At 38.7% G+C, this 19,600-nt stretch overlaps 1 protein-coding gene across 1 annotated transcript in view; it reads right to left on the bottom strand.

The window, feature by feature from the left end:
* UGGT2 (UDP-glucose glycoprotein glucosyltransferase 2) overlaps window positions 1-8,911 on the bottom strand; it is a 142,106-nt gene extending 133,195 nt beyond the window's left edge. Inside the window, exons 1-2 of the mRNA XM_068984374.1 lie at window positions 8,760-8,911; window positions 2,577-2,659 (exon numbers count right to left, since the gene is read on the bottom strand). Of these exons, the coding sequence (XP_068840475.1) occupies window positions 2,577-2,659; window positions 8,760-8,911 (235 nt within the window). The remainder of the gene's footprint in view (window positions 1-2,576; window positions 2,660-8,759) is intronic.
* Between the last annotated feature and the right edge of the window lie 10,689 nt (window positions 8,912-19,600).

A 19,600-nucleotide genomic window follows, 5' to 3' on the forward strand; every position in this document is an offset into this window, starting at 1 on the left:
GTAGCCAAAGTATTGGAGTTTCAGCTTCAGCATCAGTCCTTCCAATGAATATTCAGGACTGATTTCCTTTAGGATGGACTGGATGGATCTCCTTGCAGTCCAAGGGACTCTCAAGAGTCTTCTCCAACACCACAGTTCAAAAGGATCAATTCTTCTGCACTCAGCTTTCTTTATAGTCCAACTCCCACATCCATACATGACTACTGGAAAAACCATAGCCTTGACCAGACAGACCTTTGTTGGCAAAGTAATGTCTCTGCTTTTTAATATGCTGTCTAGGTTGGTCATAACTTTTCTTCCAAGGAGTAAGCGTCTTTTAATTTCATGGCTGTAGTCACCATCTGCAGTGATTTGGGAGCCCCCCAAAATAAAGTCTGTCACTGTTTCCCCATCTATTTGCTATGAAGTGATGGGACCAGATGCCATGATCTTAGTTTTCTTAATGTTGAGTTTTAAGCCAACTTTTTCACTCTTCTCTTTCACTTTCATCAAGAGGCTCTTTAGTTCTTCCTTGCTTTCTGCCATAAGGTGGAGTCATCTGCATATCTGAAGTTACTGATATTTCTCCCAGCAATTTTGATTCCAGCTTGTGCTTCCTCCAGCCCAGTGTTTCTCATGATGTACTCTGCATATAAGTTAAATAAGCAGGGTGACAATATACAGCCTTGATATACTCCTTTCCCTATTTGGAACCAGTCTGTTGTTCCATGTCCAGTTCTAACTGTCACTTCCTGCCCTGCATAAAGGTTTCTCAAGAGGCAGGTCAGGTGGTCTGATATTCCCATCTCTTTCAGAATTTTGCACAGTTTGTGGTGATCCACACAGTCAAAGGGTTTGGCATAGTCAATAAGGCATAAATAGATGTTTTTCTGGAACTCTCTTGCTTTTTCGATAGTCCGACAGATGTTGGCAATTTGATCTCTGGTTCCTCTGCCTTTTTAAAACCAGCTTGAACATGTGGAAGTTCACAGTTCATGTACTAGTGAAGTCTGGCTTTGAGAATTTTGAGCATTACTTTACTAGCGTGTGAGATGAGTACAATTGTTTGGTAGTCTGAGCATTCTTTGGCATTGCCTTTCTTTGGATTGGAATGAAAACTGACCTTTTCCAGTCCTGTGGCCACTGCTGAGTTTTCCAAATTTGCTGGCATATTCAGTGCAGCACTTTCATAGCACCATCTTTTAGTATTTGAAATAGCTCCACTGGGATAAATACAAAACCAACAATCTCCTATTGCTTTACAAGTAGACTTCTAAGTGGTCACAGTTTCTCCTTGCTATCTACTCCTGTTGTCTCTTCTGCTTGTCTTCCTTTCCCTATGATTTCACTAAATCCTGTCATCCAAACTCAACTCCAGCACTTACCACTGGAAAGGCTGTCCTGTTCTCTGAAATACTGACCAGGCACCTCTTAACATACTTCCATGTTATACCTATCCGTCTCTAGTAAAGCTGTGATCACTTACTAGTACATGTCGCAGTTTCCATCATATTACAAGGTTTGGAGAACATAGATCACATTTATTCATGTTTGTATTCTCAGTATCTAAAGCAGCACATACTGTCTCTCATGATTCAAGTAATGATTACTGAATAATGAAGGTTTTTAGTAAGTTTTTTGAAAGAGTAAATTACTTGTTTTGGGAAATAATTTCAGTTTAAAATATTAAAGGTATGTCTGTTCTCTTATCTTAAGCCTATCTCATAAAATCATAAAATTGTTGAACTTAAAGGCCACTTAGCTAGCCAAACAAGCTCTAGTAAATGAACACTTAAAACATTCAAAATCATTGTTCATCTTACATTTACACTCAAGAATAAAATCCTAAACTACTTAATCATCCTACTAAGTTTTCTCTTCTTAAAAGGCAAGAAAATTCCATCTTGAGGGGTTTTATGTTAACATTTATTCTATTCTCTGTAGAGACAGTAAACTAATCTTTTTCTTTAACCTTTCCTTATAACAATAATTAACCTTTCAGCCTCCCCTGCTAAAATCTAATTTCAGCATCTGATATTCCCTAAGAAACACAGTAATAAACATGTGTTCATTCTAGAACTATATATGTATGTGTGTATGCATGTATGTGTGTGTGTGTGTGTGTGTGTATAGGTATAAAAAGTAGGAATGATTAACTCCATTTTCTAAATGATGAAATGAAAGTATACCGGTTATCTGACTTGTTAAGGGCAAAAATTAAAAATCTCTTTAAGAGTTCAGGAGCAATTATGGCAAAAAAAAATTCTTTCACTATTATTACATGCAAAACTAATACTATTTCAAAGAAATCTAGGTAAAAAGAAAACCATAATTCAACAATTTCTACTTCTTGATTATAATGTAATAGTCAGACACTGCTAATTATAAAAGTTTTCTTATAATAAAGTATTAAAACCTTATACATTTGGAAATGGATGATTGGAATAGTTTCCATTAAAATATCTTCAAAGTTAATATTCAGATTTACTAACCTAATTAAGTATATACACTTAAACATTACCATTAAAAACAATAAACATGTCTAACATAGGCACAAAAATATATATCTGGAAAGTTGAAATATGTATATCACCTACCTGTTTGCTTATAAATTGCTAATTCTTGTACAGTTTCCAAAAACTGCCAAAATTTTTCATTACTTTCTTCTGCTATAAATTCACTATTAAAAATAAAAGTAATCAGTTAATAGCTAGAAATTTAAAAATGCTTTTGATACTATAAAATGTATTTTAGAGCCAAATTACAACTTCTGGTAAAAACTAAAACTCCCAAAACTAAAGTTACCAATTTCCATCTACTGTAATGCAAAAAGAGAACACATTGATGATTCTTACCTGAGTTGTCATTCTAAACTATAGGCATATAATCATAACTGGAAAAGACTATGTGACAAATTACTTTTGGTTTTTCCTCTTTATTAGGTAAAAAATGGATAACTTATTTTGCTCTCTATGTGAAATGCCCTGAGAAGTAAAACTTAATGGCAATATAGGGTTTGATCCCTGGGTCAGGAAGATCCCCTGGAGAAGGAAATGGCAACCCACTACAGCATCCTTGCCTGGAAAATCTCATGGACAGAGGAGCCTGGTAGGCTGCAGTCCACGGGGTCGGAAAGAGTTGGATACGACTGTATTGACTTAGCATGCACGCATGTGTAATGCCCTGAGAGGTATAATTTAATGGCAATACAGACAGTGTTATATAAAAGTAAAAAGGTAAAAAACAGACAGCCTATTTTTCACAAACAAAACCTGGTCTTATAACCATCTTTAGAAAGCAATATTATTATTTTTATTTAGCTACTATTTGTGTAGACAATCTTATTTCAACAGAAAATACGTTAATCAAAAAATTAACAGAAAATTGGTACACTGCATTAGGTCTTTGGCATGGAAACCCCCAAAACACTGCCGTTTATCTAAAGAGCATAGGTAAGAAAAAATAGTCAAAGCAATGTAAAGCCTTTTGGAAATAGTGAAATAAGTGAAAGGCTATTCAGTCTTGTTTGGAACAAAGTGCAAGACACCAAAAACAAGTAAATCTAACTATTTAAACTAGAAAGAATACAACCATCAAACAGATGGTACAGATTCTGCTATTGCCCACCTTTTCTTTTTTTTAGCCTCAGTAAAACTAATGATTAATATAAATGGTAAGTATTGAGGACATTCAAGACACATGCAAAATTAACTAATTCTTGTGAGTCTGAGATGGTCAGTAAAGGCAGAAAAGAAGGTGAGAAAACTGACTAATTCATCAACATACTAAACGTGACAGGCATATGAATTTAAAGCAGTAACTCCAAGGCAACCCTTATTATTAATGGTGTCCAACTCAATGGCATTAAAACAGGCAAACAAACAAACAAAAAGGCTAAAAGGAGAGGAAACTGCAGGAAACACTAAATAGGATGTAACCAAAAACGGACGGTACAAAACTTTTAGAAAAGTAGAGCACAATACTTATTACCTAACGGACTTGATCAAACACTATTGACAATGCTCATACATTGTGCAACTATGGGAAAAAGACTTCTTCCAAATGTCAGAATTTATACATGAGTATGATCCTCCAGAATTTATACATAAGAGTAAAGTAATCACCTTACTAAAGTATTCCCTTACAGTTACTTCTTCACTATACCACTGTTCTAACGCTTTGAGAACTCTTCTTGAATTACTTTCATGGGCAATTTGCCAATCACTACTCTTAGAGGAGAAAATATCCTTGAGAGGCCATCTAAATCAGCATCTCACCTTCCAAAAATTTAAGTTATTACTTTGGTCAAAATTTTTAAAAGGAAAAAAAAAAATCCAAAATTCTGGTATTTCCAGTTTTTTTTACTTGATATTTAGCACCAAATAGCAAGGTTTCTTCCCAAAAGAAGAATTTTATCTATTCTAACATAGATTAAAAAATTTTCCATAGAGGATGATTTTAAATGTACTAAAGAGCCAGACAGTAATTATCAGTGTTATTTCAAAAAATATTTTCAGTAAGAGCAACACCAGTGGAATAAATACAGTTTAAATGTTTAAGTTGCGGTATATGTATTGAAAATTTTAGTCTCACCAGCCTATAAACATCCTTAGCAAATAGTACTAAATTATAAATGTTTTAGGGCTTCCCTGGTAGCTCAGCTGGTAAGAATCTACCTTCAATGCAGGAGATTTCGGTTTGATTCCTCGGTCAGGAAGATCCCCTGGAGAAGGGATAGGCTACCAGTATTCTTGGGCTATCCAGCATTCCTGAGCTTCCCTGGTGGGCTCAGATGGTAAAGAATCTGCATGCAATGTGGGAGACCTGGGTTCCATCCCTCGGTTGGGAAGATCCCCTGGAGGGAGGCATGGCAACCCACTCCAGTATTTTGTATTCCTGCCAATAGTCTCCTCAAGGCAATCTAGCTTTTTTCTACCACGCCTCTCAAAACTCTTCCAGCTTCTGTCAGATTCAAAATATAATTCTACATTTTTATGTATTTGTTACAGCAGTACCCTACTTCAAGGTACAAATCAAATCAGTTTCCTATTGCTGCTGTAATAAATTATCAAAAATTTGGTGACTTAAAACAACAGAAACTTATTGTCTCACAGTTCTGGAGAAGTCCAAAATCAAGGTATTGGTAGGGCTACGCTCCCTCCAAAGGCTCTAGGGGAGAACCTTCCAGGTTCTGAAAGCTTAAGGTGGTCCTTGGCTTGTGGCTACATCAATCCTATCTCTGTCTCTATTCATATGTCCTCCTCTTCCTGTGTCTTCTCCTATGTATCTTATAAGCGTATTGGACTTAGCACCCATTCAGATCCATAAGAATCATGTCTTAAGACCCTTAATTACATTGTCAAAGAGCCTTTTTCCAAATAAGGTAACATTTACAGGTTCCAGGGGTTAGGATGTGGGCATACCTTTTTGGAAGCCACCTTTCAACCCACTACAAGTTATGGAGTTGGTACATCAGAGAGGGGCTAGACTGTGAAGAACCTAAGGATGCTCCTTAGAGCATCCTATGGGAGTTCCAGTTCTCAGACTCTTGAGGCAAGTAGAAACTGAAACACTCCAACTGCCAGTCTAATACTGGAAGAAGTTAGAATGATTTGAAACTGAGTGTGAGACCATATCCATGCAAAGTATGGAAGAAACTGGGGAAAAGGTAGAGGAACAGGACATATTTTAAACTAGGATATTTTGTTTAATAAAAACTGTTTTATTGTAATATCTATACTACATCTAAATATCTATAATTGTAACATCTATACAGATGTATCTATACCACAGAAATTCAATGGCTCATAAGAGACTACTATGAACAAATAAACAACAAAAAACTGGGCAGCCTAGAAGAAATGAATAAACTTCTAGAAACATACAACTTATCAAGACTGATCCATGAAATAGAAAAATCCAAACAGACTTATTATTAGTAAGGAGACCGACTCTGTAATCAAAAGCTTCCCAATAAACAAAAGTCCAGAACCAGATAGCTTCATTGTTGAATTCTACCAAACATGTATAACAGAAACCAACACAATATTGTACAGCAATTATCCTTCGATTAAAAATACACTTAAAAAATAAAATAAAGAATACCAATCCTCAAACTCTTCCAAAATAAAACTCTCAAACTTGTTTTATAAGATTAGCATTATTCTGATACAAAAACCAGAAAAGGACACAAGAAAAGAAAATTAAAGGTCAACATTCCTGCTGAACATAAACATAAAAATCTTCAACAAAATATTAGCAAATTGAATACAATACATTAAAAGGATCATACACCATAATCAAGCTATTCCAGGGAGGCAAGGATGGTTTAATACCCATAAATATACAAATGTGAAACAACACATTAACAAATTAAAGATAAAAATCACATGATCATCCCAATAGATGCAAAAAAAAAAAAGCATTTGAAAAAAATCAGTATCAAGATTAAAAACTCAAAATGGGTATAGAGGGAACATCCTCAACATGTGCTGTGCTTAGTCACTCAGTCATATCTGACCCTTTGCAATCCCATGGACTATAGCCTGCCAGGCTCCTCTTGTCCATCGGGATTCTCCAGGCAAGAAAACGAGTGGGTTGCCAAGCCCTCCTCCAGGGGACCTTCCCAAACCAAGGATCGAACCCAGGTCTTCTGCATTGCAGGCAGATTCTTTATAGTCTAAGCCACCATGGAAGACCAAGGATACTGGAGTGGGCAGCCTATCTCTTCTCAACATAATAAAGGCCATATACAACAACAACAACAACAAAAAAACCAGAGAGATGGGCTTGCCTGGTGCCTCAGTGGCAAAGAATCCATCTACCAATGCAGGAGACATTGGTTCGATCCCTGATCTGAGAAGATCCCACGTGCTGCAGAGCAACTAAGCCCGTGCACCACAGCTATTAAGCCTGGGCTCTAGAGCCCAGGAACTAGAGATAAGCCCATGCAGCAAAAAAGACTTAGTAGAGCCAAAAATAAATAAAATTTTATATATATAAAATTATATAAACATAAATGACGAGATAACAAGTGTGGTGAGGCTGTGGAGATAAAGGAATCCATGTGCACCCTCGCTGGTTATGTAAACAGATACAGCCACTATGGAAAACAGTTTGGAGGTTCATCAAAAATTTTTACAAACTATCATATGATCCATCAATTCCAATTCTGGGTGAAACCACTGTAACAAAAATACAGGCAGTCCTATGTTCAGTGCAGCATTATTTACAATGGCCAAGATATGTTAACAACCTAAGAATCCACTGAATGATAAATGAATACAGAAAATGTAGAGACAGGAAGATGGAAGAGGAGCAGGTGAACATGGAGTGCATCTCTCTCCATGGATGCATCAGGAATACCCCTTCAGACACAGAAGAGTTGCAGAACATCAGCTGAGAGTGGGCAGGAGTCCCTGACCACTAGAAAGGAATATACAGATCCAGGCAAAATTCGGCAGGATGAAAGGAGAAGTGGAAAAAAAGGAGAGTGAGCAGGACTGCACCTGCACATGGGAGGGTGGGGGACCTGAAGCAGGGGTCAGTTCCCCGTATCAGGGAAATTGTGCGGGACACTGGAGAAGCATTTGGGGCTGTCGGAGTGCAGAAAATGTACACACACACGAGTATTATTCAGCCATAAAAAAAGAAAATACTGCTATCTGTGAGAACTTGGACAGACCTGAGGGAATTTTGCTCAGTGAAATAAGACAGAGACAAATACCCTATGAAATCTTAAAACAAACATAACACAGTAAGGAAATGAGCTCCTATGCAGGGAACAAATTGGGTGCGGGAAGAAGGGAGGTGGGAGAAACGAGTGAAGGTGGTCAAAAGGTGCCAATTTTTGGCTACAATATAAATAATCGGTCATGGGGATGTAACGTACAGCATGGTGACTATCGGTAAAGAACTGCATATTGGAAAGCTGCCAAGAGAGATCTTAAAAGTTCTCATCACAAGAAACCTTTGTAATTATGTGTGGTGACAGGTATTAACTGGACTTATGTCCATGGTGATAATTTCACACCATGTGAACACATCATCAAATCATTATGTTGCACACCTGAAACTAATACCTTACATAAATTATAGCTCAATTTTAAAAAATCTGTTTTCGTATCTTATATATGCAACTTCACGGAGGAGATGAAGACTGTTCGGAACCAAAAGCTATGGTTCTGGTGAAGTATTAATACAAAAGCAACAGGCATTAAAACTTCATGCCAACAAAACAACTTCATGCCAGTTAAAAAAGGAACAAAAATTTTCAAATTTTAACTACTGGAATACTAAGATTAAAATTCATTATCTCCCAGTTTTGTTTCTCCACATAAGGTACATGATACCTTATGCACTAACTCCAGCTGAGGAGATTCAGAAAGAAGTCAGAGCTTTGGGACGCTCTCTTCTCCACAGAAAGCCATCGTATGAAATTAGGTGCTTCAAATACCGGTTTCTAAAAACTAGAACTGCCTCCATCAATTGCAGAGCTTGCACTAAACGCCACAGTCCACCTCCCCGTCTTCCTTTTCTCTCACGTAAATGCTAAGAAAATCCAAAGGAATTAATAGTTTTCAAACCCGTGGGTGAGGCAAAGTAGGAATGGCGGGGAAAAGGAGCCGCAAGTGAGTGCTGAGCCCAGGGTAGCAAGGGGAGGAGGTGATGCTCTGAGGGTCAAGCGCCCGAGGCGCCGTCGAGGTCCCGGGGCGCCCACAGCCCCGCCGCACCCTCCCTGCGCGCGGGCTCGGCGGAGAGTCGGGCCCGCACTCCCTCACCTGGCCTCCAGCAGCAGCGGGGTCTCCGGCCACTTGGCAGCCAAGTGGGCCGTCACCGCCTTGGACGCAGAGGCCGTCCGGGCTCCGAGCAGCGAGAGCCAGAGCGCCGTGAAGCCCAGGAGCAGCAGCACTACGCCGGCGGCCTTTGTCATGGTGCTGACAGGGAAGCGCGAGCCCCTCAGACCCGGCGCCCTCAGCCCACAGCCGCCACGCTACCGCCGGCTCCTCCCGTCGCGCGACCGCTCACTTCCGGTGGGGGGAGCGCGAGTCCGTTACACGGGCCGGGGCCTGGCGGGTGCCGAGCGCATGCGCCGAGCGCTCCGTCGCCGTCCCGGGAGCCCCCGAGGGCGGACCCCTGGGCCACTTAGGTGTAAGGCGGCGCCGGAGTGCGGAGCTTGGCTGGTGCCCTGGCGGGTCCCGCCACCGGGACCTTAGGCTCTCGGATCGAGGATGTGGGACACCGGGAGAGGAGACTGAAGTGGGATTTTGGCCAAGTGTGGCTGAAGATGGCAAAATCTGGACGCGAAAGCAGGAATCAGCGTGGATATTATCCACTTCACATAGGCGGAAAAGAAGGCCTGCCAAAGTTAAATACCTCCCTCGTGGGATTCTCAAATTTTGTTGCATATCTGAGTCACCTGGTAGAGCTTTTAGACAGCCCGTTTCCCAGACCACACCACGCACCAGTTACAGGGGACTATCTGGGGGTGAGATTCGGTCTTCAATAAATAGTATTTTACCCGGCCTTCCCGCCAGGTGCTTCGAGTGTGTTCGAAAAGCAGTGACATCACCTGGAGGGCTTGTTAAAACACAAGGTGCTGGGTCTCAGCCCAGTGTTTCCGATTCAGTAGGTCTGGTGCTGGGGTCTGATAATCCGCATTTCATAGCCATCAAGTTCCTAGGTAATGCTGATTCTGCTGTCTGGGAGCTGTGCAAAAGCCTTCATCCTCAAAAGTGCTCCACATACTTGAAGCGTCAGCATCACCTGTGAGCTCATTAGAAATGCAGAATCTCAGGCCCCATCTCAACCCTATTGAATCCAAACCCCTGGCATAACAGGCACCTCACGTGATATCTGTGCACATTAAAGTTTTCAGAAGAGCTAGTTTAGAGGAAAAAAACAGATGAAAATGCATAGATAGTTGCTCTTGTTATTATCATCCCAAATCATTATCAGCTGTGATTGAAACTTACTTTCAATCAAGGACTGTCTGACCCCGCAAAACTCTTGAATTTAGTACATCCAGTTCAATGACAAAGCCTTGGAGCAGAGTTAACTGTTTTTCCAGTAGGTATGACTCAATAACTCAAAATATTCAGTTTTATTTAACTGGGCAGAGGTGGAGCCTCAAGATTCTGGCTCCTAGTCAGGAATGATACTTTTTCTATTCAGAAGAGAGTAAATTTATTATATACATTACAATATATGGTAAATAGAAGCAGCAGCCGGGATAACTAGTTTAGGGGTTGCTCGTGGTCCATTGCTTTTTTTCCGCTTACTCTTCTGCACTAGAGGGAATCTGGGTCTCTTCAAGTTGCTGAAACATGATCATTCCACTTTTTCTTTTCCCCTCATCCTTCTAAGCATTCTGGTTCCTAGGAAGACCTTGCTCTGGAAATTCTATTCAGGTCTCACTTCCTGAGGTTAGCCTTCATTTCCTCATTTCTCCCACTTGATATGATCTATCCCTCCTCTAAATTCCCACAAGTTCTTTATTTTAACAGCCATATACCACTTATAACTCTCACTTTAGAATTTGAATACAGTGCTTATTTATTCTCCTCCTAGAGATGATATATTCCCTGAGGGCTCATGCCTTATTCATTTTTAGCATCTCTTGCAGTACCTAGCATACTACATGTTATTGAGGCTTAATAAATATTGAAGAGTTCCTGTTTTATGGGTCAGTAGGCAGAAATCTCAGGCAGATGAGTAAGGAACTTTATTTCTGTCCATAGAGCATAAGAAAAAATATGAATATTATGAACCCTTCACAAACATTTACTTAAATTAACTCCTCATTTCCGCTTATTTTTGGACTGAATTTTTGGCTGAGATTGTGGGATAAAGGAAATAAACTATCGGCTGCTGCTGCTGCTAAGTCGCTTCAGTCATGTCTGACTCAGCAACCCCATGGACTGCAGCCCACCAGGCTCCTCCGTCCATGGGATTTTCCAGGCAAGAGTACCGGAGTAGGGTGCCATTGCCTTCTCTGAAACTATTGGCAGTGAATGTCAAATATCAGCATATCTGATGGGTTGCAAATCTTTAAGAAATGATTCCCCATATAAAAAGTCACATGTATTATTAAACATTCCAGTACATTTGAGTTCAGGATAGTTAGGAATACTACATTTCTCTTTTAAAAGAGAATGAAATTAATCAAATGCAGGGCTATTTGTTTACACAAATATTATACATTTTAGTTTTTATAGTATTTTCCTAGACACATAAGTGGATTTGAAATATTCCTCAGACAGCTCATTCTTGGGCATTCCTCTACTGCAGAACAAAAGAAAAAGTAGGACTAAATGATATTTAAATGTTGGAGAAGGTCACCAAGAGGACATGACCACCAGCTGATCTTTAAGCCGGACCTGGTCAATCAGTGACACCTAACCCCCACCCCTTCCTTGGATGTACATTTCACCCACTGTTCCCACGCTAGGAACCACTCTAAGGAAGCAGCCTTGAGAAAATAGTGTTATTGAGACCATCTGGACGGTATCCATGCCTGAACCCTGTTAAGGTCTTATGAATTTTTAAGATTCTAGCAGGTGGATGCAGAGTTTGACTCATCCTGTAGCCGCCCAAGACAAGCCTGGTGTGTAAGTTCCCTTGCTGATGAAAACTGCCACCTACTGATCTGGAGTGGTCTTTCTAATTCTCTGGTCTCTTTTTGCCATCTGTATGGCTGATTCTACTTTCACCTGGGGAACTCCTGAGGTTGTGAACCAACTTTGTGGTCTCTTTCATATGTCATTTCTAAGGACAGATAGAAAAACTTAAAATGCAAAAATTAAGTGACTCAAAAAGTTCACTCAAATTAGTGGAGCAACAAAGTATTCCAATCTTTATTATCCATAATCCTTTGGCACAGATTGGCTGTGAACTGAATGCAGTTCAGGGACACAATTGTACTTTAATGTTGCTTAGCAAAATGTTATTCGAAGTTATTCACATCAGGGTAATATAAATGAAAATTGACATTAGCAGTTTTCATTGTATGTGGAAGAAGTGATTAGTGAATGCTATATAATAAGAATATTGTGTTTCATAGAATAAATCATATTGACTTTTTTTAGACAGCATAGGCTATACTTATTTAATGAAAATAGTGGTGCTCTGTAAGGATAAAGTCACTGCCAAATTGTCACATAGTAAGTAGAATAAAACTTCAATTTTTTCCACCTAATTAAAGTCTCAGAGCTACAGCAGCTTTTTAAAATTATCACTCCTACATCTTCCAGATTTCTTTCATTAAAAAAGGTCCTATTCTCATTTGTTAATTTGAGTATCTTAAATACAACAATTTTCCCTTATCCTTGGTGGTTATTTTCCAAGACTTCCAGTGAATGCCTGAAACTATAGATAGTACTTCCGCTATACTATATTTTTCCTATACACACACACTTAGAATAAATTAGACACAGAGATTGACAACAATAACCCATAATACAATAGAATAATTATAATAGCATACTATGATAAAAGTTATATTAAGGTGGTATCTCCTTCTCAAAATACCTTATTATACAAATATAAAGCCTTTTTCACCTTAACTATTTATCAGGCACTGTGGCCATAACTTTTGTAGCTTGAGATGTGAGAGCAAAACTAGCATAAATTTCTCTTTTCTTCTTCACATTTCACGGACAGTAGTCATTCTTACCATAAATGTTAGCAGCCTCATGCTGTCAGCAGTATATGTGATTTTTTTTCCCCCTTATTAGGGCAAGAACTTTCACCTTTGCACTGAAATGAAACACTTTATGGTTTCTCTTTGGCATATGTGATTTGCCAGCATCACTACTTTTATGCTTTGGGGCCATTATTAAGCAATATATATATATATAGAGTGTGTGTGTGTGTGTGTGTGTGTGTGTGTGTGTGTGTGTATGTAAAGCACTACGATATCCCAACAGTTGATCTAATAAGCCATACAGACACTTGCTAAGTGACTAACTGGCTGGATTCACTGGACAAAAGGCTGATGCACCTCTTTCTTGTGTGAGATAGTTCAAGATTTCATCCCACTGTCGGGAATGGAGTGAGACTTAAAACTTATGAATTACTTATTTCTGGAATTTTCCCTTCAATGTTTTGGACATAGTTGATCACAGGTAACTGAAATCTTGCCCTTCATTCCAGATGGGAAGAATTTATAGACTTAGTTACTGATTTGTTATGCTTTTCCTCCCTGAGCAAGATCACCCCCCAAATCATAATCAAACTGGGCTTCCCTGGTAGCTCAACTGGCAAAGAATCCATCTGCAATGTAGGAGAACCCAGTTCGATTCCTAGGTCAGGAAGATCCCCTGGAGAAGGCATAGGCATACACACTCCAGTATTTTGGGGCTTCCCTTGTGGTTCAGATGGTAAAGAATCCATCTCCAGTGTGAGAGACCTGAGTTCGATCCCTAGATTGGAAAGATCCCCTGGAGGAGGGCATGGCAACCCACTCCAGTATTCTTGCCTGGAGAATTCCCATGGACGGAGGAGCCTGGCAGATTACAATCCATAGGGTCGCAAAGAGTCGGACATGACTGAGTGACTAAGCACCCATACATAATCAAATTAGTAATGGTTTAGTTTCCTTTTAAGTATCAGCAGTAAGTTTGATTTTTATAGGTTTGCATTTTTTATTTAAAATAGATTACAAATGCTTCACAAATGTGTGATTTCAGGAATGTTTGATGAAATTTTCAAATAGCATATGACGTATGTGAAATATGTAATTTTTAAATTAATTATTTGGGGGATGATATTAGAACTTTAAACCTGCTGTTTAACAGCTTTCTATTCTTATATATATGGTCAGTATTTTACGATTATGTGTTCAAAGTTTGCTAAGTTTGTTTCTTCAACAAAACACTCAGGATTGAATGGTGTTGGTGGAAGACAAAGAAATATGTATTCTACTTTTACATCTTCTAGTAGAAGTTTGTATAGTTATGTGCACAAAGTCATTATTTTCTTCAAGATAAATTGTATATCATCCATGGGAAGGTGATTGCATCAAAAATTGGAAAAAATACTGAGATAAAATGTTTAATGTCTTCCAAGGCCATAGTAAGGATACAAGAACATATATTGATATATTATTACAAGAGAAAAGTTAATAAAATTTTACAAAACTCCATAAGATACATTTTAGAGAAATCTTGTTGAACCAATAAACAAATGAACAGCTTTAGCAAACTTTCCCATTGAAGCTATTTCCTGTTTAACTCTAGCCCTTTAAGAAGTTGCACAAATTCTTTCAGTCACCAATGAAGCATCTGAAATACATTGCCATGATTTTCAACCCCAAAAATAGGCATGTGTACAGCAGCTACTTTACATTTGTCATGAAATATTGTCATTTGGTTAGAAAGGTATATAATAGTGCAGTACATAAAAAGTAATAAGAAGTTTTATGTGACAAGATCTGAAGTTCTGGCACATTATAATAACTGATGGGAATTAAAGGAAGAGACTGTCTCAAGAAAAGCCTCACAAAGTAGGTGGTGTGACTACACTTCAAGGAAAGTATGGATAACTTAGAGATCAGCCCTGTCGCTGCAGCAAGAATGCAACCATAGACTGTATGTAAAAAAATGGATGGGGATGTGCTCCAAAGAACTTTACTATGGACTCTGAACTCCCTGTTTTCATATATCACAAAATAATCTTCTTTTGCTCTTTAAAAAATTAGAAAAATGTATAACTCTTGGGTTATACATATTTGGCCCATGAGCTGCAGTATATCTACCTTTGCTTCAAAGAAATTTTCACAGAAAATTTATGCAAGGGAGCTCATAGAGTTATTCTTGGTAACAACAACAAAACTGGATGCAGCTCAAATATCCATTGAAGTAGAATGATAAAATAAATTGATTCATTCATTCAGTGGAATACTAACGGTGACAATAGAGTCACAGCTATATAGGTGAACATAGAGGAATCTCAAAAACATGTCCGTGAAAAAGCAAGTCATCAAAGAATACATGTACAAAGAATCTATTACATGGGGTTCAAATTGAGATAGTACCGGATGATATAAACTTTAAGGATACATCCAAACTAATGAAAGGAAGGGAATGATTAGCACAAAATTCAGTATATTTATTGTCTCTGGGTAAGAAAAAAATATAAGATCAAAGATGAGCCCACAGACAGCTTTTTAAAGATAATGGTAGTAGTCTAAGTCTTAGGAAATGTGGTGGGTACATGGGTCTTACTTGTTGCTGACATGGTTCATAATTTTTACAGAGTGAAATACAAAGCCGCAAAATGAATTTTGTCAATGTCTTCCTTCAAAAACCCTGATGCTTCTTCATTGCCTGCAAAATTAAGACGAAATTCCTCACATATACACTGCTTGAAAGACTTCAGATTTTAAATAACTTTGTGACCACATGGGCTTCCCAGGTGGTGCTAGTGGTAAAGAACATTCCTGCCAATGCAGGAGACATGAGATGTGGGTTCGATCCCTGGGTCAGGAAGATGCAGTGGAGTCAGAAATGGCAACCCACTCTAGTATTTTTGCCAGGAGAATCCCCATGGACAGAGGAGTCTAGCGGGCTACAGTCCATAGGGTTGCAAAGAGTCGGACACAACTGAACTGACTTAGTACGCATAGACTGTAGCCTGCCAGGCCCGTCTGTCCGTGGAATTCTCCTGGCAAGAATACTGGAGTGGGTAGCTATTCTCTTCTCCAGGGGATCTTCCCAACCCAGGGATCGAACTCAGGTCTCCTGCATTGCAGGTAGATTCTTTTCCATTTGAGCCACCAGGGAATCCCATAATTGAATATTATCTATGTTTTCTCATTTCCTGGAAGATCCTCTGCTGATATTCTAAATCCTGCCATGTTGTTTAGAAATACCCTCTCCTGGAATGGCTACATTTTTAGAGAATCTTTCTATAGCTATTTTATTTTCCTTGTGTTTGAAAAAATAATAATAACAATTGAAAAAAAACCCTCTGATACCATTATATCCATATACACCTTTGTTCTCAATCGCATTACCATTTTCCTTATTCTTAAAATTATTTTCCCTTTTCTTAGCTTAGCAACCCATTTTATGTATTCTGTTTAATACGAATTTTATAACTTTTAGTTGGAATTCACTTTCATTCTTTTGCCTCTAGTCTGACAGGAAAGTCCATGCATTTTTTAATTTTACTAGGATATAGAGATATTACCATTTATCTCCAGTGTAGCTTATAGTAGGAGAAGGCAATGGCACCCCACTCCAGTACTCTTGCCAGGAAAATCCCATGGACGGAGGAGGCTGGTGGGCTGCAGTCCATGGAGTGGCTAAGAATCAGACACGACTGAGCGACTTCACTTTCACTTTTCACTTTCCTGCATTGGAAAAGGAAATGGCAACCCAGTCCAGTGTTCTTGCCTGGAGAATCCCAGGGACGGGGGAGCCTGGTGGGCTGCCGTTAATGGGGTCTCACAGAGTTGGACACAACTGAAGTGACTTAGCAGCAGCAGCAGTAGCTTATAATAAGTGTTCAACTAATATATATTGAATGTTAAGTGAGGAATGGAATAGAATTGTAACTTCTCTACATTCTTTCAGTTTGTCAATAATTTTCAGTGATTTCAATGAAATACATATCCCAAATGACTGACTATAAAGCAATGAAATGAATTTTAAACAAACATTTCAGAATTTTATTGAAACAAATACCCTAGAAAGTCCCACTTCAGTGGATATGTACTTCATCAGATTCTACAACTGGCAGAAGTATTTTTTTAACTGTGGTAAAATGCACATATATAAAATTTGTTATCTCAACCATTTTTAAGTGTACAGTTCAGTAATAAGTATATTCACATTGTTGTACAGCCCATCTCCAGAACTTCTTCATCTTGCAAAACTGAAACTCTTATACCCATTAAACAACTCACCCTGCTCCCCCATTCCTGGTCTTCTCAACTACTGTTCTACTTTCTGTCTATATGGATCTACCTACTCTAGAAACCTCACATAAGTGGAATTATGCAGTATTTGTCATCTTATGGCTGGCTTACTTCATTCAGCATAATGTCCTCAAGGTTCATCTGTGATGTAGAACATTGTCAACGTTTCCTATCTTTCTAAGGGTGAATAATATTTCACTGTATTTATACACATTTATTTATCCTTTCATCTGTTGGATATCAGGGAGGCTTTCATCTTTTGGCTATTGTGACTAGTGCTGCTATGAACATGGGTGTCCCTTAGATACACTGCTTTCAATTTTTCAATTTTTTGGATACATAAATATATATCCAAATATATAAATACCTAGAAGTGAAATTACTGGATCATATAGACATTCATATTGGGCTTCCTCAATGGCTCAGCAGGTAATGTGGGTTTAACTGGTTGAAAAATCACTTGAAAGTCAGATGGCTGTAAGTTAAGACATGAGTTTATTTTAAAAATACTATGATTCAAATGTAACAAAATATCAAAATTTAGTATTAACTGTTATCTTCAATCTGTTATATTTGAAGCTGAAAATGCTAATAAGTCACTTTGTCTAAAATTAGTTGTATTGAGTATCATGAGCCAAGAAAACTTAAGTCATTTGTGTTACTCTGGTTTAAAATTCTCCTGACCCAGCAACTGATCTTGATATAATCAAATAACTGTTTTATTTCAAAAGCCAAGATGATTATTCTTGCCTAGCTAGAGGAAGACCAGGGAAATTCATTGTTCCCACTTACTTTCTCATCTGATTCTGAGGGTGTAATTCAGCTCTAGCATTAGGCTGGAAGGATTCTGGAAAATAAAGAGGCATGAAGGCATTTCCAGTAGCACATCAAATAGGGAATTTACGAGTATGTCACAGGGAGATTGTGTGTGAGAAACAAAGGTGGAGAGAAAGTGAGAGGAGGTTTTACAATATTGGTAAACTTTTTAGCTTCTCTTTTCACCTACATTCCAGTTTGGGGCCTCATCTCTTCTTTTTTTCCCTTCCAGTGTTAATCTGATATCACTCATTTTTAATTTAGTGTGAATGCATTTCCAAACCTAAGCTAGGGTTGCTGGGGGCAGGGCGGGGGCGGTTATTTGGAAGAGCTGTCTGGCATGTTTGAAGGTCATTCACTGTTCCTGCTCACAGCTACCCTGTAAGAAAAAGGGATCTGGACATGACCTGAGAGAGCGCAGGTTATTCTCCTTTGTAGGATCCCTGCTTTATCCAATTTTGGCTTCTACACTCTTTCCCCTGTAGTTCAAGCTTCTCTCTTCACAACAGCCCCTTTTAGTTCAGTGGTCCTGCTTCCTCCTTCCAAACTATATAAACACCCAGTAGACTAGCACTTTCATCTTTGGCCCCAGAAATATTTTTTGTTCTGAATCATTTTGCACCCAGAATATGTGGGGCTAGAACTTCTAAAGGTAGGTAAGATGCAGATGAATGTACTTCTCTGAAACATCTCAGAGGGTGCTAAGTGTATATGTTGGTCGTTCAATCGTGTCTGACTCTTTCTGACGCATGGACTGTAGCCCACTGGGATCCTCTGCCCGTGGAATTCTCTAGGCAAGAATATTATGCTGCTGCTGCTGCTCAGTCGCTTCAGTCGTGTCCGACTCTGTGCCACCCCATAGATGGCAGCCCACCAGGCTCTCCCTTCCCTGGGATTCTCCAGGCAAGAATACTGGAGTGGGTTGCCATTTCCTTCTCTAGGGGATCTTTCTGACCCACGGATTGAACCTGGGTCTCCTGCATTGTGGGCAGGTTCTTTACCATCTGAGCCACCAGGAAAGCCCTCCAGAGGGTGCTAGGCAGTAGGTAAATATGAATCAGAGGGTGCATCGTGGCTGGGTGGAGACCATCAGTCATGTGTGGCAAAAATTTCCCAACAGTTGGCTACTGAGGATTTAGGTATTTTAGTGCATTATGTTACTATATTAACATATGTGATTATAGTAAAGATTGAACTCTCAATGTGAGTACTTTATGGATACTCAAAAAACAATAAATAGAGTATAAAAACTCTAAGAACAATGGCACTGTGCGTTGACTTGGGAGAACTTCTCACTGTTACTTATATCATTGCAATGCACCCCAGGTCGTATGTGTAAAATTTCATTAAATAAAATAATCTCTAAAATGCCTCGTGCATGCAGTACATGGCAGGCACAAAAAAATGCAAATACATAATTGATCATATCATCCTATTGTATATTTATCATATTATATAACAATTATATCCTGTTAAAATGCAATATATCACTTTATCATTAATAGATGCTTTATGAGATTATCTTTCAGTTCCTTATTGTTGTAATTTTTGTATTCCTACCACAGAGTTTTCTGATCATGCATTTCCCTAACTGGTAGGTATATTAGTGTGGAGTTTTATTAATCCTACTGAGAATTATAAGTCATATCTTCATCTAAAATTTATGTTCCAAGTTTCTTTAATTCAAAATGTCAGAATAATTTCTGTCATTGACTCAGGAGGTATCTCATTGCCGATCAGTTTCTCTGCTGTTTTGTCTGGGTTTATATTTAAGCATTTGGCTTTCATTTTTATCTCAAGTTCAGCCAGGCTGGAAGAGTAGAATAGTAACACCAGCTGGCATAGAGTTGAGCCTATATCAGCATATTGATGTTCCTGCATCAG

This window comes from Capricornis sumatraensis, chromosome 12 (genome assembly GCF_032405125.1).
Source record: "Capricornis sumatraensis isolate serow.1 chromosome 12, serow.2, whole genome shotgun sequence".
Classification (NCBI taxonomy): Eukaryota; Metazoa; Chordata; class Mammalia; order Artiodactyla; family Bovidae; genus Capricornis; species Capricornis sumatraensis.